Raw genomic sequence first — 22,713 nt, 5'->3', positions numbered from 1 at the left:
AAATAAGCAGATCCAGCCGTAACCAAAGCAGTAGAAAAAATGAACAGGCGGACGAACTAGCTAAAAAGGGCGCATCCTTCGAAGCTTGCTCCGAAAACGTCTTATTTAGATTGAACGAGGCCAAGAGAAGGCTAGAGTTGTACATGATCGGCCAAGCGGGAAAGGAGTGGACTCAAGCGCGAGGCTGTAAACTGTCGAAGTGAAACCTTTGATTAACAAAGTTACTCCCATCATTAAAAGTAGAAAACTGTTGACTCATGACGGGTACTTTCACTAGACACTGTCTTCTGGCGTCAAATGCCTTTAAATTAGGCTTGGTCAGTGATAGCATCTGTAGGAAGTGCGCGTTGGAGGAGGAAACGATCGAGCACGTTTTGTGATGTGAGCTGTAAGATCAGGAAGCAGCAAGTTGCATAGGTCCTAAAAAACTTTTAGTATTTATCAAGCGGATGTAGTAATTTTATAACATAGTGTGGCGAATATTAGCATCACTAACCTGATACTAGTATCACTAAGCTGATACTAAGCAGCCACTCGTATGTACGTAAACAAATAAATCGCCATTTATACACATATGTACATACAAGGCAACGAAGAGATACTCGCAAACACATGTAATCATCAGCCGAATGAGTACTCACGAATACACCCGCATATGGCTATAAGAGAGACATAAACTGCCTGTCGTAAGAGGTGACTAAAATACCAGACTCAAGGGGCTGTGCAGCGCAACCCTTCAGGTCGCCAGCGTAATATATAGCTTCTCCAAACCCAATTGTCAACCTCACCTATCCGCGGCGAATCCTGTTTCACTAACAGACGAGGTTCTGGTTCCATGAGAAGCTTGGGGGTGGGGAGGGAGGGAATGGCCTGAAGGTTTAATGTGGCCACATAAATCTTTCCCGAGATGGTCGGGCTAGCACCTTAATGGTGCTGTGGTACCGGAGCGTACCGGATCTGTATCCGGGAAAGGACCATCATCGATAACACTCCCCAAAGCCTTCGGGGAGCAACTTTATCGCTACAACAACAACAACAGACATAAACTACAAATAGGTATACATGTATATAGATAATAACCAAGCAAGGGAAACAATTGTTCTGGAATACAGTTTCGCGAAATGACTAGACCTTAGGAGAAATGGGTGAACGAGAAAACTAAGATTATAAAAGCAGCGCAAGCTGGGGAATCAGGAATCAGTTTTGATTTAAGCACGCTATTGGTTGTGAAGTATAAGTGTTATTGTGAAGTACTTTCAAAGTAGTCAAATAAAGCCCACTTTGCATTATTGAATATTGGAGTTATTTATTCAACAGTTTAGCGATTCGAACGTTAGCAGAAGGTTTGCAATAAGCGGAATTTCCCTAAATTCGTTACAATAGGTACTGGTTTTTCAGTATAGCGTCATTCAGTTTGGTCACTAATCAAACTTCTGGTAACACTATGGAATCATTCCGTCTATGTCACGTCCTCACGGACCGACTAGTTCAATCTAACCAAACATTCAATATTCAGCATTTATGAGCTATGCGGGTATGGGATATGTGTCGCCAAATTGTCGTTGGATTTAAGAGATATGTGTACAGTAACCTATTCATGAAATACTTTTTTTCTAACATCTTACAGATTTATTTTTTGAAATCAAATTCCTAACTTTATTAAAACAGATTAAGTATTTTACAAATGGTACAGAGAAACAGACGTACAGATATATTTTAACAATTATAAGAAAAATATGTTTTTTTTCCAGGAATGAATATTTCTTTTTAATTATACAATAAAGCATTTAATAAATAAATTTGAATAAAAATTTAGTACTATTTTGAATATTCTGAAATTGCGCTGTGATTATTTTTTAGTAACATTTTGAATGTAGTTAATGGGTCATGCTACCCGATTATCATAAACCCAGCGCTTTTTAAAATTCCCCCACTGGTTACGGGATTTCAACTCATTTTCGCTGCATTATTGCCATATCATCTACAATTTTGGTCGATACAAAACGTGAGTTCGAATGCGCTGAAGGCGATGTATTAGCGCTACCTGGACGGCTACCATAATCTGGTGAGTTCGGTGTGTTTGTTGGTGAACGCGCTGGTACCAATAAAAATTCATTGGATAAAAAATCTGCATCCATGGAATGAGTTTTACTTTGATGAAAGTAGCGCGTTAGACGTTTTGGTGGCTCTATAAAACGTCCTTTCACAATTAAAGCGCCGGGACGCGTCGAGCCGCTGTTAGCATTATTAGTTCCAACAGCAGCAGCACCTGCAGTTACAGCGGTAGCTTGCAAAGCATCTGCTACAAGCACATTAGAGGGAACACTGTGTGGTGTAATAATTTGGTGCGGTGCTGTTTTGTGTAATGGCGAACCAGTGCTGGATGTAGATGGTGAGACGCACATTGCACTTTTAAGATTTATACACGATTGTGTGTGACTCACATCATCTCCTAATTCGGAGATATTTTGTGGCATACGCTTCAGTGTATTACTAGCAAATGGAAAATTTGAGTTTGATGTTGATTGTGTGAGTGTTTCGAATTTACGCAATCGTGCATCCTGTTTAAGTGTAGAAGCTGAAGGTATGTTGATTGATGCATGCAAATTGTTGGTGCTCAGCTCTTTTTGGCGCTCATATTCACCACCTTCAAAAAGACTTATTTGTTTTTTGATTTTTGGTGAAATTGGATCTGTTGCTTTGCGTGGTGCCGCAGCGCGACTTTGTACGGATTCGGTGTATAGCGTAAGAGGTGGCAAAGATGTTGGCTCGCCAAATGTGTTGGTTTCTGGTGAAGAACTTATGATTTTTGTTTCAGGTATTTGTAGTGGCACAGGTGCTGTAGTTGTAGCTGCAGGAGCAATAACGGTTTCCTCGACATCAGGTGGTTCAGCCAATTCGGCGTGCATTGGACAACAATAGCATGTTTCGAGTTTCGGATCATCTACGGGTAGTGACGGCGTGGTGGCAGCCGATAATGTTGCTTCGTCCTCATCTTCGAAACCCTTATTAGTAAAATAGAAATATATTTAGTTGAGTACGGTACAATCTGGATTTTAATTTATAACATTTTAAAGTACAACGCTTAAGAAACATAAAATCTTATAAGTTTCAAGATGATTTATATATTGAGCTGGTGCAAAGAAAACTATTGTGGCGAATATTAACATTTCCGATATGTCAATATGCCGCTAGTAAATAAATGCTGCAAACCACAGCAGCAATGTAATGTGTAAATGACATTACACACATACATATGTAAACAGCAACAAAGAGCGCGTATGGAATTAGATAAATTGCACACATATGCACAGAACGCGAGGAAACTGAGCAATAAGCAGCACAGTCTGCGAAAGAGATCGTTTGATTTTAGCTCGCTATAAGTGAAGAGCGCGAGTGATTGTGAAGATCAACCACCATAGTAGTGCTGTTAATAATGAACATTTTACATACAGAACATTTGAGTGTATTTTTTCGACAGTTCAGTGATTTAAACGAAAGCAGAAGCAGGAGAATAATCCAGAACTCCTGAAATTGGTGTCAGAAGAGGAATTGTTTAAGAGTTCCAGAGGACAACAACGACATGGAAAAGTGAAGTGAATTTAAGATCCAGCAGCTCAAAAAGTAGTTTGGAATCCCGCAGATTAAATACCACCGGCAATAAATCCGTTCTACAATCACCACTACCGAGAGCTATGGAATCGAAGTTGATGAACACACTTTTCATCATGAGGTGGAAAAGGCAATATGGAAAAGAAAACAAAAATACCGCAGACGATGGCGAACTCAGACTGAAGCATGATATTGACTGCAATATCTGCACAAATGTCCACAATGTCAGAAATGTCGTCACAAATAATATCCAAGATTGAAGCACATGAGCAAAATATTTCAGCCACCTCGTTACGAATTTCGACAGGCATCTCAACTAAAAGTACAGGGGAGACGCATAACATTACAACTCGAAGCACAAGAGGTGCGTATATCATTAAAACTCGAAGCACGTATGGATGAAAAATAGTGCAGTTCGAGGAAAAAATCGATGCCAAAATGGATGCTTTGGGAGGTCGTATCCAGGAGTTGCAACTAAATCGCCCGGCTGTTTTCCCGAGTAAAACATCAGTAAAAAAATCTTTTCCTTTAACGGTTCTGTTCATTTTCAGGTCTTTAAGCTACAGTTTGAGAAGACCGCTGCAGTTAAGAGCTGTGACGAAGATGACAAAGACCCTGCACTATTCGTAGCATTGAAAGGAAAAGCAGCCGATATCATACATACGATTCCCAAAGGAGAGCGGAACAACTATGAAGCGTTGATGGTTGCTGTCGAGCGACTTTACGGAAGCGAACACAGGAAACAGATATACCAAATAGAATTTCAAAACCGCAACTGAAAAGCTAATAAGGTATTTCAGGCATTTGCGTCGGAAACTGATAGGTTGGCTCATATGGCAAATGCGAACGCAAACGTGGAATACACAGAGAGGGTGAAAATTCAGAGATTTATTAATGGAATACGGGATGTCGAAACGAAGCTAGTGGCATACGCCAACGCAAAACCTACACTCGCAGTGTGGCATTGGCCCGAGTAGTTCTGAGAGGTGGTCTTAAACGCAAAGCTTAAGAAGATGAGCTAGTGCGAGCCATATGCAAGGAGCAAGGACTGGCTACCGCTATTGAATGCCTTATTCTCTTCTGTGTCATAAATCGTAGAAAGTCGAGCAGTCTTTCTGTCGGACGGTATTTATAGATGGAAATGAGCGCTAACTGACTGTAGATACGGGGGCATCTCATTCGATAATTCAATGTGATTTAGTCAAAAGTAATATCAGGCCATTACACGAGGCAAGATTGCGTTCGGTCACTAGCGAATGCAATTTTCTTTAAACATTAAGCTTTCAAAGCTTTTGGAAAATAAACTTTAAATCATCTTCTGCATAATTCATATAAAGCTAATAAAGCTGTCAAATGCCTTATTTTTTGTGGAGGCTTTAGATTTTTAAATTATCTAGCTATTTATTAAAAAAATCGTATTAGTATTTAAAGCTTTTAGATTTATAAGCTTTAACTTTACAATTTACAAGACATATATTATTTAAACCTTCAAGCACATAAACTCATAATTTTTGTCGAAATGTTAGCTTTTCAAAACTAAAACCATAAATTCTTAACCTTTTAAAACTGAATATCTTTTAAAGTTAAAAATGCCGTTTTCTCATCTAGCCTGTAAAGGTACATTGCGTTATCAAAAATAAATTTTAATGGTGGGTCAATTTTACAGGCTAAAATTTAAAACGGTCCCTACTCTTTTTCAGATTGGAAAGTTCTTGACACTCTTGGCATATAAGCATAGCAAAATTTTAGTTTTTCAAAACTTATCAAGATGCGCTGTAACACTTTAGTCTGTAAAGCTCGAACCTTCAATTCAAAGCTTTCCGAACATTAAAAAAATAAACATTGGTGTAAGTTCTTTTAAAGTTTTCTACAAGGCAAAGGCACTTCATTATCTAAGCTTTTTTAAGCTTTTAGTTTTGAGCTTTATAAAATACGCGACAGCTTTTTCAAGGTTGTTTTACCTAACTCTCCAAGATAATTGAATCAATAAAAATTTGCAAAATTTTTACTTGACTTTTACTTGAGCTTTAGAAACTTGACGTTTTTTATGTTGCTTAAAGCTCATTTGATTTTAAAATATGAGTCTTGTAAGACCCACTTGAACAACGGCAAATTATTTTTTTAGCTCAGCGTTATTTGAACAAATTTGTCAAACATTTATGAGTTTAACCCCTCATGCCAGGTTAACTCTAACTGTTAAAAAGTTAACGTGTCGTTCTGCAAGTGGGTCTTAGCTTATCAAAAGTAAAACTCGTAAGTCGGTGTCAGATAGAACTGTACCTTAGGTTAACCCATTTGCGCTCTCTGTACTATATAAACGACACCAATACAAGCCATGCCTAAAACTTTGCTACGACTTTTATAACAAAACTATTTAGATGTGCAGCCACCTTGTAATATTATCTTCGTTTTGCCTAAGATTACAGATAAATTGGTATAACAGATGACTCCAGATTTTGACATTTGCACATGCAGTTTTCACATCGGAGTTAGTCAGAATAAGAATTAGCGATTTTTCATTAAAATATTGGAATTACCATTTAAGTATTCATAATTTTAAAGTGTAAAAAGACAAAGCTAATCTTATTTAGTGTCGTGCGTGTAAATGTTTGTGATTTGCAGGATTTAGGAAGTCATTTTGTCAACTGTCGCTTTTTTAGTACAATGGGCACATGTGATATGTATGTTCATGCACCGTAATGCGAATTTCGATGACGATTCTGAATGGAACGATAGTGATGACGAACCCTTGTGTAGCAAAAGAAGACGTTTAAATCCGTCTGACTCACGGCCAAAATGGAAAAATGCACGCCGTCTTACTCCTCCCAGTTTATGAATAATGATTGCTCATCGCGAAAAGTCGAAGTTATTGAACAGCTACCTAACCTTTCGTCGGTAGAGATTTTTCAAAAAAATATTTGATGAGGAGGTACTCCATTTGATCAAGCAGAAAACTAACCTGTATGCTGCCTAAAATAATAGGCATGACTTCGTACTGGACGATGATGACCTACGGAGATTTTTGGGTATCCTAATACTATCTGGCTATCATAGACTACCACGTGAGCGCCAATATTGGAGTTATGACGAAGATCTTGAAGATTCTATTGTGTCGAACGGTATGTCACAAAACGAAACTTTCACTTAGTTGATAATAGCCTTGCATGTACTTCCAATGATAAGATGTTCAAAATAGGACCCCTGCGTGACCTATTGATTCAAAAGTTTTTTCAGAACGGGATATTTCATGAGAACATTTCGATCGTCGAATCAATGATAAAATATTATGGCCACCATCCCTCTAAGCAATTCATTCGAGGTAAGTCTATTAGATTCGGTTACAAAAACTGGGTAGCAGCCAGTTCTGATGGTTACTCCTATGTTTTCGATGTATATTGCGGAAAAACAGCTGTCACCTCAAAAGGTCATAGAGTTGTCAAATCGTTGTTACTAAAAATGCCTTCGATACCTGAGGAACATACAATTTATTTTTACAATTTTTTACTAATTGTGATTTACTGCGAGACTTGAAAGAAACTGGATATAAAGCAACTGGAACAATGCGTGAAAATCGCATTGGTATTCGTGGTAAAAATGGTTGTGGGTTATCTTCACATACATGCTTGATATGAGCATATCTAACACTTGGCGTTTACATACTTTATCTAGCGAAAATAGGTTCGACCAATTTGCTTTCAGAAGGCACATTGCTCGGAGCTACCTTAAGAACCGTAACGTCAACAAAGCTCGTCCATCCGGCTGTATCGTAGCAGGTCCAAACAGGAACAACGGAAATAACCCTGGAAAGCTTCCCAAACAGCTACGATATGTTTTGTGTCATACGCGAATAAAATGACAATGTACAGGATGCCAAAAAACGTTATACATTGACAAAGAATGTTTTAAAATATATCACTCATAAGTGCCCGCTGTACTAAATAAAGTACACCCTCAAAAGTCAACTTTTATCACTTTTTCGTAAATTTGTAATACTAAACTTAATTAATGTGATTTGTAAGATGACAAAACTGCAAATAAATATAAAAAAATACTAACGGTCTTTGTTTGGGCGTAAATGGGTTAACGTATGATTTAAACTTTAAGAACACAGTTTCATTGTTACATATCTATTGCGCTGCTCGATTTTAAGCTCTGAGTTGTCAAAGTTAAAGTGTAGCATAAAGTTCTACCTGGTGCCGTTCATAATTTTGCTAGCTTTAAGACTTAAAAGTTTAAAGTGTGTGATTCAAGGTATAACACTTATGACTAGAAAGCTTATTACAACTTTAAGCTTTAAACTACTTTGGCTACAAAACATCTAAATTTTTAATGAAAATAAAACAAATCTACTTACATCAACCGACAGCGTCATTGATCCTTTATTCGCAATCATGCTTATATCCATGCCAAAACTAACCGGTGTTAGGCAAGCGCTCGCACCACCACGGCTACTACCGCCGCCGAATGTGAACACACCATCAGCATCCACGTCCAAGGCATCTGTATTCATAGGTCTATATACTGAAACCGCATTCAAGTCCTCATCTTCAAGTTGTGGGAAAAATTTGGCAAGTTCCTCGGCTATGGGCAGGATGTTTACTCTACTTTTCGGTTTTTCGTTTTATTCATTCAATATTTATGTGTTTTTGTTATTTTTGTGAATGTGTGGAATTTTTTTTACGTTTAAAAAGCAGAAATACATACATAGATAAGCCATCAAACAATTATTATTTAACAAAAAATATGTGAAAAAATAATAATAATAATAAACACAACAACACAAGAGAAGATCGCATTAGCTTCAACATAGAAATACATTTTATTTGACATACTGACCCATCGGCGCTGGTTATACTAATCGACATTTCCCCACTGGGTGTTTCATGCGAATAACTACCCGAGACGGCTGGGGACGAGGGTTCGGTGCTGCTTGCAATGCTTGATTGTTGACTCCATACTTTGGCACGATTTTTTGGTTTTTTTTTTTTTGAGGGAGGTTTACGACTCATATTTTATTGTTGATTTTACATTAAGATTAAATTTTAAGGTTTTTGGTTGCTTCTTTTTTAATTAATAAAAATCACTTTAAACTTTTTGGAAAAATACATAAAAAGCATTCCATAAAGAGTAGAATCGTGCTAAATAACTTTACATAAAAAACGGAACTGAGTCTGAACAATAAGTCAATAGTTTTAGATTGTATAAGCCTAGAAATTATGCTTTGTTGTTGTCGTACAAAGAAAAAAATGTACACTTTTATTAAGCTCTTAACCCGTCAATCTGCTGTAGCATCACCTTTGGATAGTTCTTTTTGCTTTGTTGAGCTTCCAACAGGATGGATCATGGTACAACAAAGCCAGACAAGTGAAGTCAATGTTACAAAATCTAATCGCATTGGATAGTACTCGCTCTCATAACTTAAAGTGTTGCGCCTTGATTTTTTCAGTATAATAAAAAAAATACTATACTCATTTTGAAATATGAAATATTCTACAGGAAAATAACACCTTTCCTTTGTGACCGTGAGAAGTTTCATTTGTGTATAAGTAACGTGGCGCCCGCGTATATGGTTTTGGCCTGACCTACGAAGTGTTACCTGCCGGAGAAACCTTGTACCAAATATGTAGGACTCATTCTAGTAAGTAATCGTGGAAGCTCAACGTGGGGTATAGAGTAAAGAAGGCCTCGACGACTTTATGCTTGTAAAAAGCTGTGGTTTACGTGAGCTCTATTGCCCTCTCCCTTTCATTAGATATTTACACCGATTGTGAAGCTGATCTTATACTACGGAGTTCTTCTTTTGTGGCCGGCCTATTAAAAAAGAACCTACGTCAAAAATTAGATGGGGTATGTAGGCTATCAATGCTTAGCACAACGAGAGTCCTGAAAGTAACCCCGACGGCTTCGATGGGTATCTAAGAGCCACGGCAGAGAAGGGGCACACAAATGGCTGACGAGGCGATACAGGTGTATACCGATGGTTCTAAAGTAATTAAAGGAGTAGGGTCTGCGATATGCTGCACAGATCCTCAAGTACGAATTCTACAAGCTGCCAGACCACTGTAGTGTTTTTAGGCGATAGTAGTGGCCGGTACTAAAGCAGTAGAAATACTGGAGGAAGGTGGCTTAAACTGACGCGTAAATTTTAACATTGACAGCCAAGCAGCAATTGAGGTTATAATATCTCATAGCACAACATTTTAAGGCTTTGAGAGTGCAAGCAATTCCTGGAAATAATCGGAATAGAGAGAAATATACATATGTATATATTGGGTCGATGGATGTTTGTAACGTAGACGTACTAATTAGATTGGGCGAGATTAAAAGAAGGCGAGAGCTACACATGATCAACCAAGCAGGAGAGTTAAGCAGGCGCAGGTGTGGAAACAAGCGCGGAGTTGTAAAGTGTCGAAGATCATGAGCAGGTCTTTCAACCTTAGACTAACAAAGCTACTCTCATCATGAAAATGAGGGGACTGCAGGTTCACAATGGGTATTCTGACTGAAGACTGTTTTCTTGCGTCACATGTTTTTAATTTAGGCCTTGTCAGTGATAGCACATGTAGGAAGTGCGGGTTGAAGGAGGAAGCGATCGAGTACGCTTTGTGCTCGTGCTCTGCGCTCGCAAGGCTAAGACTCCAGTTATCAGATCTAGAAGCAGGAAGTAGCGTGGGTCCTAGAAAGCTTCTAGTATTTGCTAAGTATTAAGTTTGGTCGTTAAGCAAACTTCTGGTAACACTATGAACTCATTCAGTCTATGTAACATTCTCACGGACCAGCCAGTTCAATCTAACCTAACTAAAGGCACGTGTCAATTACTTCCATTTTTCAGGCATTAATACAGCGGCCGTTATTTCAGTGCACCAGAATTACGGCGCTCCTGAGAGTAAATGACAAAGTTTTTGTCAACGGAACTGATTGGATGGATCTTCAGAGCCTCACAACTAAGAAATGTGGCAATAGACCGTTGACACGGAACCTCTAGATGAACGGTGAACATTAACCTATATAAACTAGGCGGTAAGAGGTGGGCACATTGAGCAGAAAGAAAGGAATGTCATGCACATATGTATATAGGGGCAATGGTTTTACAGCAAGGATGATTGGAGTATTCACATCTTATAAATTTACCAGTCCTTCTACAGAAAAATTTAGAACAACATGACCCGACAGACGTTGTTCTCACTTTGTTTATCTATACACCTGCCTCTCCTCTGTGTAACCCTCTTCTTCATCTTTTTTCCTATCTCTCCCTTCTGCGTTTTTCCAGTTTGCCTTATTCAACGCACTAAATTTTCTTACCCCTTGATTTTTTCCGTAAATCTTCTCAATGTTTCTCTTATTCTTCTTGCTCTTGCTCTCTCTCTAATCTTATTCTTACTCTTCTTGTTAACCTATCTTCCTACTTTTTCTCAAATTATTACAGTTATTCCTACTTTTGCTTTGACTTTTCCTTCCTCTCCTGTTCCCTTTACTTTTCTGACTTCCCTCCAACTTCGTCTACATTTCCACCGCCATTTCCTCTTTTGGCTTTTTTCCTCATATTGCATTACTAAAATAATAAATTTTGTACGGAGACAATTTGGTTTCGGCTTTGTGCCACCTTCGTTCTGGAACAGAATGGGGTATGTTAAAAAAAATAAAAAATTTAGTTTGATTTTACAGTACAAAAATTCCCGAATTTTTTAAATTTTGTTTGTTCTCTTGTTGTTATTCTTCAATGTGGGAAGAAGAAACTTTCTGATACGAATAGTCACTTCGTAAAAAAGTATCTTTGATTTGAAGTAATTTACGAATAAAAAAAAACTCTTAAATATAAGTATAAACTGAACACACCATTAAACAAACATACATAAATATGTACAACTGAGCCCGAGTTGACAAAGCTTCTCATTCGCAACGAAGAAGAACTTTACAAAAACAAATCTTCATGGCACACAAATCAATATAGAGACAGAATGTCTCAATTGTGTTGTTAATGTAGAAATGAGAAAACCTGAATTAAGCATGAAAACAAATACCAGCAGGATGGCCTAGTGGTTAAAGGCTACTGCAGTTTCACCATGTGATTCACGGTTCGAATCCCGGTGAGACCTTTGATAACATTACAGAATTGCCTGATGATGATTACGTTGGCGGTTTTCGAAATGGTCCATCGCAATATGCCAGTAAATGTTTCTTTCTTTTCAGTTTCTCTTAGAAAAAACATAATAATTGAAATTCAATTATTATAAGCCGATGTTAAGCTCATGAATTCTTAAATATAAGTATAAACTGAACACACCATTAAACAAACATACATAAATATGTACAACTGAGTCCGAGTTGACAAAGCTTCTCATTCGCAACGAAGAAGAACTTTACAAAAACAAATCTACATGGCACACAAATCAATATAGAGACAGAATGTCTCAATTGTGTTGTTAGTGTAGAAATGAGAAAACCTGAATTAAGCATGAAAACAAATACCAGCAGGATGCCCTAGTGGTTAAAGGCTACTGCAGTTTCACCATGTGATTCACGGTTCGAATCCCGGTGTGATCTTTGATAACATTACAAAATTGCCTGATGATGATTACGTTGGCGGTTTTCGAAATGGTCCATCGCAATATGCCAGTAAATGTTTCTTTCTTTTCAGTTTCTCTTAGAAAAAACATAATAATTGAAATTCAATTATTATAAGCCGATGTTAAGCTCATGAATTCTTAAATATAAGTATAAACTGAACACACCATTAAACAAACATACATAAATATGTACAACTGAGCCCGAGTTGACAAAGCTTCTCATTCGCAACGAAGAAGAACTTTACAAAAACAAATCTACATGGCACACAAATCAATATAGAGACAGAATGTCTCAATTGTGTTGTTAGTGTAGAAATGAGAAAACCTGAATTAAGCATGAAAACAAATACCAGCAGGATGGCCTAGTGGTTAAAGGCTACTGCAGTTTCACCATGTGATTCACGGTTCGAATCCCGGTGAGACCTTTGATAACATTACAAAATTGCCTGATGATGATTACGTTGGCGGTTTTCGAAATGGTCCATCGCAATATGCCAGTAAATGTTTCTTTCTTTTCAGTTTCTCTTAGAAAAAACATAATAATTGAAATTCAATTATTATAAGCCGATGTTAAGCTCATGAATTCTTAAATATAAGTATAAACTGAACACACCATTAAACAAACGTACATAAATATGTACAACTGAGCCCGAGTTGACAAAGCTTCTCATTCGCAACGAAGAAGAACTTTACAAAAACAAATCTACATGGCACACAAATCAATATAGAGACAGAATGTCTCAATTGTGTTGTTAGTGTAGAAATGAGAAAACCTGAATTAAGCATGAAAACAAATACCAGCAGGATGGCCTAGTGGTTAAAGGCTACTGCAGTTTCACCATGTGATTCACGGTTCGAATCCCGGTGAGACCTTTGATAACATTACAAAATTGCATGATGATGATTACGTTGGCGGTTTTCGAAATGGTCCATCGCAATATGCCAGTAAATATTTCTTTCTTTTCAGTTTCTCTTAGAAAAAACATAATAATTGAAATTCAATTATTATAAGCCGGTGTTAAGCTCATGAATTCTTAAATATAAGTAACTCCATTCTTGGATTCGTTATTCATAGAGGACACTTTTTTTAAAAGAAGAAAAAACAATTTGCGGCAGGAAAATGAAGTGCGGAGTTTTTCGAAATTATGTTTTCAATTCTTTAGAGGTTTTTCGCATTATCTTAGCACAAAGTGGAAAGAAAACGGAAAATTTAGGAAAACCCATTCATTAAATTTTCGAATATTTTTACACAGTCTAGAGTAATCAAAATGCCTTAAAAAACACAAAATTTGTAGTTAAAAAAGTTTACAAAATTGTTAAATTAGTTTGTTTGAATTCTCTTTTAAGTCTTAATTTTTTAGCCCATTACTATAAAATTGTGAAATATAAATATACAAAATATTTTGGAATTTAGAATAGAAGGTTTGATTGTTTTAGCACAAAGATCAAACAAAAAAAATGGAGGATGACTAGGGGAGAGTTTATTAAGAATTAAATCGAGTGAAAAATTATTATTTTATTTAATAACATGGAAATATTTGAAACAACGTGACAAAGCGAAAGCTTTCTCGAATTTTCCCAAATTATTAAATATATAAAAAATTGCTTTCAAAAAATTTTTTTAATACATATATTGAAAAGTAATAAAAGGCACTCCCTGCTTTATGATACAAATTCTTTGTATTTCTAGAAAAAAGCAAGCAGTTCGTAAAAATGAACCACCAACAAGAAAGCGTAGCTTTGGTACAAGCTAACATAAAAAGTGTAACTGTGCAAAGTATAAATCTATGCAACAACAAAGTCATGGCTTTGGCTGAATTTGTGTGTCGGCAGTTCAATTATAGCAGGAATGCGGGTTCGAGACCGACTTACGGAAGAAAATGCCTTTACGAGATTTACAAGGCATATTCTAAACAGCTGTTGCCTGGTTTTCCCAAATTTGTGTTATTTGAGCTTAAAAAATTATTTAAAACAAAGAAACTGAATACAAGAATATTGCTCGACAGTTGCGTTTGCGATTTCGAAAATTAATAAAAAAATTTTTTATAATTCATAATCGTATAAATGTTGCGTGACAAAAAATTTTGAAACATAACTTCGAAATTTTCACTGTGTGCAACAACTGATGGGGCTACTAATATAGAATACAAAACTTAGCGATATCTTCTTCAATTTTGCAAACATCTTTCACAAGTTCACTTTTTTTTGCGTTTAACAAAAAAAAAAAAAAAATTATTTATACTTGGTCTATCTCTGTTTGAGGGGAAGCAATGAGTACTAAACATTTTCTTGCTTTAACTTAAAATATTTATTTTTTCCAACTACTTATATAGAAATTTGAAGAATTTTCATAATGCTGTTTACATTCAAGCAAAGTAATACAAATAAAAGTTTGCCGGTGTCATAAAAAAGATTTTTTGCATAAAGTCATTGAGTACATAAAAAATATTTTATATACAAAAATATATATAAAAAATTAATACATATGCATATTGAAGCTATAGTAGAAACATATTTAGAAAAAAAAAAATAAATAAAAAATAGAAAATTATAATATAGTATATCGTATGTCATTGTGGATAAGACAAGTCTGATATCTTCGACACAGACGTCAAAAATACAAATAGAATCGATCACCTGATTTTTAAAGTAACTATCGTGGTCTCATCCTCTATCGCTTTCTATCACCAGCTGTAGATAGCGGACCGTATGCGTCGCCATATTGACGTGATGCTGTCAAAACGCTAAAAAGTAGCCATATTGAACATTCTGTGAGGCAGTTGGCGTATAAGATATCACACTTGTTTTGTACACAATGTTATGTATATATTCTGAATGCGCTTAAATACAATGGATGGGTAATAGAATATAAAATAAAATTTTGAAACTTAAAAATCGTTTCATTATTATTTGAAAGGTAAACTTTCAGCAGTAACGAGCAATTTTTGGAACATACTAATACATCATTCATACTAAATTAAATAGTTTGAAAAATTGTGTGCTTATATTTTTAAATTTATTATGTAGCGTCGGACTTACTTCCAACATTGGTTTGATCTGCTAACGGCGATGGTGGCACATGTGCAGCACCAGTTGCACCTGCTGCATTATTGGTTCTTTCTGCTGCTATTATTGTTGTTGCTGGTGAAGCAGCTACGGCTTTCATTTGTTGTGCTGCTTCCTGCACCTCACGGCATATATTTGCCGCAGTCGATGATGGATGCACACATGAAAAAGTTTTCTCATGCCCCTGCCCTTGTCCAGTGGCTGTTTCACCACAATGACATACGCTATCACCTGATAAATAACTTGGTGCTGCTTCCAACGAGCACATCGACTGCAACGCGCTTTGTAAAGTTTGTTGTGGTGTTGATGGATGTTTTGGTGGTGATGATGCTGGTGTTTTGAAAAGCGGTGATGTTGTCATTTTATGTAGAAATTGATCAAGTTGCTTAAGTGAAAGTGCATTATGCAGCGTTTCCAGCGGGCGAATTGGTGGCACACCGCCAAAGCCTTCAAGTACTGCGTGTAAACATCCGCGTGCACACATGATGATGGGTATTTCGTTAATAGACAAAAAATTGTATTAGAAAAATTATATAGGCTATCGAACGCATTCATTGTAGTTAGGTATAAAAAATTATTGTTTCTCAACAAATATTCAAAAAATAATAATAAAAAATCTGTTGAAAAATTGTACAATCTTTAAATTGAACCATTTAAACCAGTGATCTCACACACAATAATCACATTTTGTGCACGTCAAAAGCTGAAGAAGCTACAACATATATTTTGGCAAAAATCTAAGCCAGATGTACCCAGAAGAGTTTTAAAGAGCGTCTGAAATCATTTCGGCTTGCATTTACATGACGTGCGAGTACAGCGACTGAGATTTAGCAGAACAGGTGGTGAATTAGTTTTCGCTTGTACTTCAAGCAGTTAAAATCGCATACGCACACTCTATGCTCAAATTTTCCTTCTCTTTCCGTGGAGCTCGAAACCCGTACAACTTGGAACATACTTGGCTGTCGGTAGGTGACGCAGGGATTCTTAAAAAGCACATCCGAATTTGGTCGATCAAGTCACTAAGAGGTTAAGTAAATTTCGTATAGCCCAAAGGCCCGAAACTTTGAACATTGCTTCGTCTTGATGCGACAGAAATCGATATATTTAGAGCTCTTTAGCAAATTCATACAGAGCAAATGAAACCTTGCGTTCGATTTTTAAGTACCTTTTTTGAGCAAGTCACTTTAAACCGTGTAGGAGAAAAAAAAATCCGCTAGGTGGCGTACGGATCTACATAATTAAAAATTTCATAAGAGTTAAGGAATCTTAAGGTCAGTTTGTAAGAAACTTCTCGATAACTTAGAGACCAGAAATTTTAAACTTATGCAGATAACAGCCATATAAAAGTGCAAAATTTAGGATACGCAATTCTTTTATATGGGGCAGCGATCGAGATATTTAGTGATGTTGAGAAAATCTATACAGAGCAAGTAGAATCTTACGATAGTTTTTTAAGAAACTTTATTGTGCTAAAAATTTCAACCGCACACTTAGCTAAGGCCATCGAGACAATGCAGCAAAAGAAGAAAACATTTCCGGTAGGTGGTGCAGGGGTTGAGATATTTAGTAAACTTGTACGAGATCAATGACAATGTAACACAAAAAGTTTCGCGAGGCAAAATCATCCGGAAGTCCAAAAAACCTACCAGTTTTAACAAAGTTGGGTTAAAGTGACACAGAAAGCAGTCTTCTGACTCGATGCGGAGGAGTGCAGCCCAGCGAGTTGAAATCAATGTGTAGAGGTTTTTATCGGTGTACAAGATGTTGATGGCTGGATAGCTCAGAAGCAAAGTGCAATGAAAGCATCCGTAAGGGATTTCTATTAACAAATCCAAAAGATATACCAATCTGACGTAAACCAATGCATGAGTTGTATTTAACTGGTGTAGTTGTCTTTATGGTCCATACGTCTGGACATCTCAAGTCCCTACTCAGTTTCATTTTCCTATTTATTGCCGATTGAGTGTGTGGAATGACGTAGAAGGTTAGATGTGGTTTATTAGTACATCATCTTCGGGGGAGCCTGAAATCCCTAGAGGGCGCGTCCCCAGGTGGCGGATAGGGGAATGCCTCCCAGATATGGGTGGTAGGAGAGAAATCAAATATCTCCCGCGGACCACACAGGCCGAAGAAGGACACTTCGTTAATAAACCAAAGTACAAAAAAAAAAAATCCTGTCGCCTCTTTGGGAGCCGAGTAGCCGGCAGGTGGGCGTCTGTTCTCCATGTAAGGAGCGGCCTGCTTCGAGCAATCTGTGAACTCATCACTCGCTGATTGAAATTTAAATAATATTCTAGCATGGATCAAAACGATAACGGAAACTATTCTCCACGGGGTAACCAGCATTTGCGACACAATCCCTCTGCTTCGGCAGCTGGCACATCGGATGTGGAGGTGCCAAATTCACGCTTTAATATTAGGATGAATGAAACTGAAACGACCGACCAAGATCATATTCCTGAAAGTAACAAACATCACAGAATCGGCATGAAGCATAAAACACAAATATGTACATGGAATGTACGAACTCTCTACGAGAGTGGTAAGCTTGAACAGCTACGGAGGGAAATGCACCGATACAAAATAGACATATTAGCCATACAAGAGTGCAGATGGACAGGATATGGCCGAATAAATGACCAAGGAACAACGTTCCTATACTCGGGCCGAAATGAAGGAGAGAGTCACACCAGCGGCGTAGGTTTTTTAATAACAAATACAATAGCGAAAAGTATTATTGAATGGGTGCCGATAAGCCCCAGAATTATTATACTTAAACTCCGCACTAGAGCAAGGAAACTAGTCATCATCAATGTTTATGGACCAACAGAAAGCCAAAATGACGAAATCAAAAACGAATTTTTCGATACGCTCAACAGCTGCGTAAACTCACACGTAAATCAAGGGGACATATGTGTTATTCTAGGCGACTTTAATGCTAAAGTTGGATCTGACAATGATGGTCTAGATATATACATGGGTAAACACAGCCCTGGTACCCGGAATGACAATGGTAGTAGGCTTATAGAATTTTGTTGTGAAAACGGTCTGGTGATCGGTGGAAGCTTATTCCCACATAAATTAGTCCACAAAACAACATGGACGTCTCCGGATCAACGCACTAATAACCAAATTGATCACGTACTAATAAACAGCAGATGGAGGTCATCCTTGCTAGATGTGCGCGTTAAAAGAGGAGCAGATATTGGTAGCGATCACTACCTTGTAGCTGGTAGTTTCAGATTTAAGGTAGCCGCAGTACAGAAAAACCTTCAAAAAATTAGCAAGAAAATTGATATTGAGAAACTAAAGCATGAAGAATATCAAAATGCCTTTAATGCCGCAGTACGCGAACGTGTTGAACAGGTAAACATGAGTGGTAGTACAGGTGACAGGCTAGACTCCGTTAATAATATCTACCAAGAACTTGGTAGCAGTATCCTTGGACACAAAAACAAAGCAAAGAAAGTATGGCTAACAAATAATACGTGGACACTTATTGAACAGCGGCGGAAAATTAAAGAATCGCTTCTCAGACGGACGAACAACAATGACACGGAGGAAGCAAGGCAGTTAGCCGCAAGGTATAAAGAAAAATGCAAGCAAATTAAGAAGTCTGCTAGAAAAGACAAGAGGGAATGGGCTGACACATTAGCAAGTCGAGCTGAAACGGCAGCCAGATTAAATAATATGAGGGAACTCTATGAGATTAGTAGGGAACTCACCGGAAAATACAGGAGTGGTCAAAAACCAGTAAAAGACTTAAACGGAAATCTTATTACTGAAAGCGAACAACAAATGAGTGTATGGGTGGAACACTTCAAGAAAGTATTAAATAATCCTGTAGGTGAAGCGACCTTAAATTCCAACACTATTGCTGCAAACTACAACAGCCAACCCCACTTCAATGGGGTAAACAGCGCGCCCCCTACGAAAAATGAAATAATTTCAGCAATCAAGTCCTTAAAAAAGGGCAAGGCCCCAGGAACTGATGACATATATGCTGAATACCTCATAGCAGATCCAGATACCGCAGCTGAAACCTTACTTCCAATCTTCCGTCAGGTATGGGAAGAAGAATCCTACCCTCGTCAGTGGAATGAAGGCATACTTGTAAAAGTCGCAAAAAAGGGAGATACCTCTGATTGTAACAACTACAGAGGTATCACCTTACTCTCGATTCCTAGCAAAGTGTTCTCCACGATCTTACTGTCCCGAATTGAAGAGGCGGTGTATCGAACTCTAAGAGAAAATCAGTTTGGCTTTAGACAAAACCGATCCTGTGTTGATCTAATAAATACCGTCCGAATCATTGTTGAACAATGCTGTGAATACAGAACATCAGCTTATTTACTTTTTATCGACTTTAAAAAGGCTTTTGATAGTCTCGACAGGAAATATATTTGGGAAATACTACGAAAACGAGGGATGCCCAATAAAATAATCAACATTATAAAGGCAATGTATGCCGAATTTAAGTGCCGGGTCAGTCACGATGGGCGCCTCTCAGAACCCTTCGAAATTAAAAGCGGGGTGCGACAGGGATGCATACTCTCCCCGCTCTTGTTTATCTTGGCATTAGACGAGATTATGAGAAACGCAGAAAATGGTGGACACGGTGTACAGTGGACGCCTTTCACTCAGCTAGGGGATTTAGAATATGCAGACGATGTCTGTCTGCTAAGCCACAGAAGTACTGACCTTCAACACAATTTAGAAGCTGTCAACACACATGCAAAGGAGGCCGGACTAAGCATCAATACAGCGAAAACCAAAGTCATAAGATGCGGCTATAGTATTTCATCAAGGCCATTGACGCTTACGGTTGACGAAAATGAAATCGAAGGTGTAGAGTCCGTTGTTTATCTTGGTAGTATTGTCTCAAATAAGAGCGGTGCAGATGAGGACGTTCAGTCTCGCATAAACAAAGCAAGAATGGTTTTTGGGCAACTGGCAAACGTGTGGAGGTCCAGCCAAATATCTTTAAAAACGAAGCTTCGACTGTTTAATTCGAATGTTAAATCAGTACTGTTTTATGCTTGCGAGACGTGGAAAAGCTCAACTTCAATTCAGAAACGTCTACAAGTTTTTATTAATAAATGTCTGCGCCGAATCCTGAAAATTCGATGGCCGGAAAGAATTTCAAATGACGACTTATGGTCTAGAACAAATCAACCTAAGGCTACCACAGAAATAACCAAGCGTAAATGGTCGTGGATTGGTCACACTCTCAGAAGACCTCCAGTAAATATAGCCAGACAAGCATTGCGATGGAATCCACAAGGAAGCCGACGACCTGGTGCACCTGCGAAAACTTGGCGCAGAACTGTGGATAAAGAACTCGAAGACGCAGGATATACGTGGAATGACATCACAAGAACTGCACCTAACAGAATAAGATTTAAGTCGGTGGTCGAGGCCCTATGCTCCAATAGGAGTTGAGGAGGATGATGATGATGATATTAGTACATCAAGTTACTAGTTTCTCAGGAGCCTGGATTTCATCCACCAAAGGACTGTCCAACTGATAACAATCTTCGTGACTTTGGGGAGTATTCTGTTGCACCTCAAGTAAACAATCAAAGAAGGTCCACAAAATCTTGAAAGCGTTGTAGATACTGTTCTTGAGCATTGAAACCATAGCCTTGACATCATCATTAGCTGGCGCATAGCCGCCTACGCTACTATGGATTGGTCGAGAAAATTTTAAGCTGTCTGACTATAACACAAGCAGAATCGCCACACTTCCCAAGATCGCCGGTTCTATTAATGGACTGACTTGGTGATTTTCCCATCCAGGGGCAGTCGCATATTACTTATTAACCTCGTAGCAGCTCCTTGCAGCTGGTCTGCTTTGTAATCGCTTGTTTAGGGAAGGTGTCGAACCTAACCATGACGCAAGGAACTTGGTCTGCTAAGCCTTGTAGAGAGATGGTTGCAACGAACGAGGTATTTTAGGTAAGCTCCCAGTACTAGCCGACCCCTAGTTTTTTAAATCTTTTGCGGCTTATTGATGTCCAGTACCGGCATTATACAGCCCTATGCGGGAACTCAACAATTACAACATCCATTAATAACGCGGATCCTGGTGGCACAATATTTAAAACTAGCAGCAATGCTGATGATCAAACCGTGATAGTTTTCTAGCTATTTCGATTGTCAACTCAGGACCGACCGATGCTTGCTCTTTTGTATCTATTAATTTGCCTATACTCGTCTCATTAGATCGATCAGCCCATTTTATTACTTCTGAAAATCGCGCTTTCATTTATTCCAAAAAAGTTTATTCGTGCGTCTGTACAAAATTTACGGAGCCTTCTTCGCTGCACTCCTCATTCGAAATGTTCGTTTTGCAAGATCAACGAGCAGGTTTCGTCTCATTTCATTATAGCTGGTGGAATACCGCAAAACTGACCTGGTTTCCAAGCCGACTGCGGTACGTATCCTTGCGCGAAAACTCGACCCGGAGACTCAAGGGGTTGTGCAGCGCAACCTTCTCAAGGGGTTGCCAGCGTAATATATAGCTTCTCCAATCCAACTGTCAACCTCACCTACACGCGGCGAATCCTGTTTCATTAACAGACGAGGCTCTGGCGACCCCAAGCTCCTCATGGAACTAGGGGGTGTAGAGGGAGGGCTGGCCTTGAAGATTTAATGTGGTCATATAAATCATTCCGAAGATGGTCGGGCTAGTACCTTAATGGTGCTTTGTTACCGGAACATACCGGATCTATATCCGGCAAAGGACCATCAACATCAATAAAACTCCCTCCCACTCTTTATCGTTAATACGACACCGACAACAAAACTAGACCCACGAGATTCCCATTTAATAGAGCATCAGACGGCTTATGGAAGAATCTCAATATCTGCGACTTCCCTTCTAATGTTGCTATGTCTGGTATGTCAACCCCGAAGTTCTAAAGATTGCAATTGGCGATAAAGTTCCGTCGAACTCGACGAAAGGGACTATCGTTTTTTATGTCAGTGTGTAACGCACCTTTCGGTTGACGTCACAAGATGAGCCAACATAAACACAGAACTTCATCGCCTTTAAGTGTTGCCTCTTACCATCACAACCACAGGGGTGTCCATTTAATAGATTTGTTCCGGGTTTTTGATACAACATAACTTCGTCCTCTTTGCCAATCTTCTGATATTAAGTAAGTTCTACTTTATAGAAACTATCCTATACAATGGTAATATCTTCTCTCTGCCGCAATTATGTCTTAAGGTACGTCCACACGGGTAACGAAATAGCAAAGTTGTATAACAGTTGTTTTAAAACAACTTGATGAAGATTACGTTGGCGGTTTTCGAAATGGGTCTATCGCAATATGCCAGTAAATGTTTCTTTCTTTTCAGTTTCTCTTAGAAAAACATAATAATTGAAAATTCGATTATTATAAGCCGGTGTTAAGCTCATGAATTCTTAAATAAAAGTATAAACTGAACACACCATTAAACA

General features: G+C 38.1%; 2 protein-coding genes across 27 annotated transcripts in view; one reads left to right on the top strand and one right to left on the bottom strand.

Annotated features, from left to right (window-relative positions):
* The window catches only part of LOC137249748 (cilia- and flagella- associated protein 210), a 176,833-nt gene that overhangs the window by 16,876 nt on the left and 137,244 nt on the right, over positions 1–22,713 (top strand). The window lies entirely within an intron of this gene.
* l(1)G0196 (inositol hexakisphosphate and diphosphoinositol-pentakisphosphate kinase) overlaps positions 1,675–22,713 on the bottom strand; it is a 136,500-nt gene continuing 115,461 nt past the window's right edge. For 24 of the 26 annotated variants that reach the window (XM_067781553.1, XM_067781548.1, XM_067781552.1 and 21 more), the window contains 4 exons: positions 15,219–15,701; positions 8,449–8,569; positions 7,967–8,213; positions 1,675–3,005 (listed from right to left, as the gene is read on the bottom strand). In XM_067781553.1, the coding sequence (XP_067637654.1) occupies positions 1,953–3,005; positions 7,967–8,213; positions 8,449–8,569; positions 15,219–15,701 (1,904 nt within the window). In that variant the 3' untranslated portion in view covers positions 1,675–1,952. Of the gene's footprint in view, positions 3,006–7,966; positions 8,214–8,448; positions 8,570–15,218; positions 15,702–22,713 lie in introns of those variants that run through there. The other 2 variants (XM_067781546.1, XM_067781566.1) reach the window with 2 other exon arrangements.

This window comes from Eurosta solidaginis, chromosome 4 (genome assembly GCF_040869045.1).
Source record: "Eurosta solidaginis isolate ZX-2024a chromosome 4, ASM4086904v1, whole genome shotgun sequence".
Lineage (NCBI taxonomy): Eukaryota > Metazoa > Arthropoda > Insecta > Diptera > Tephritidae > Eurosta > Eurosta solidaginis.
The sequence above is the reverse complement of the archived record's forward strand: the minus strand, read 5'-3'. Positions and strand labels throughout refer to the sequence as shown.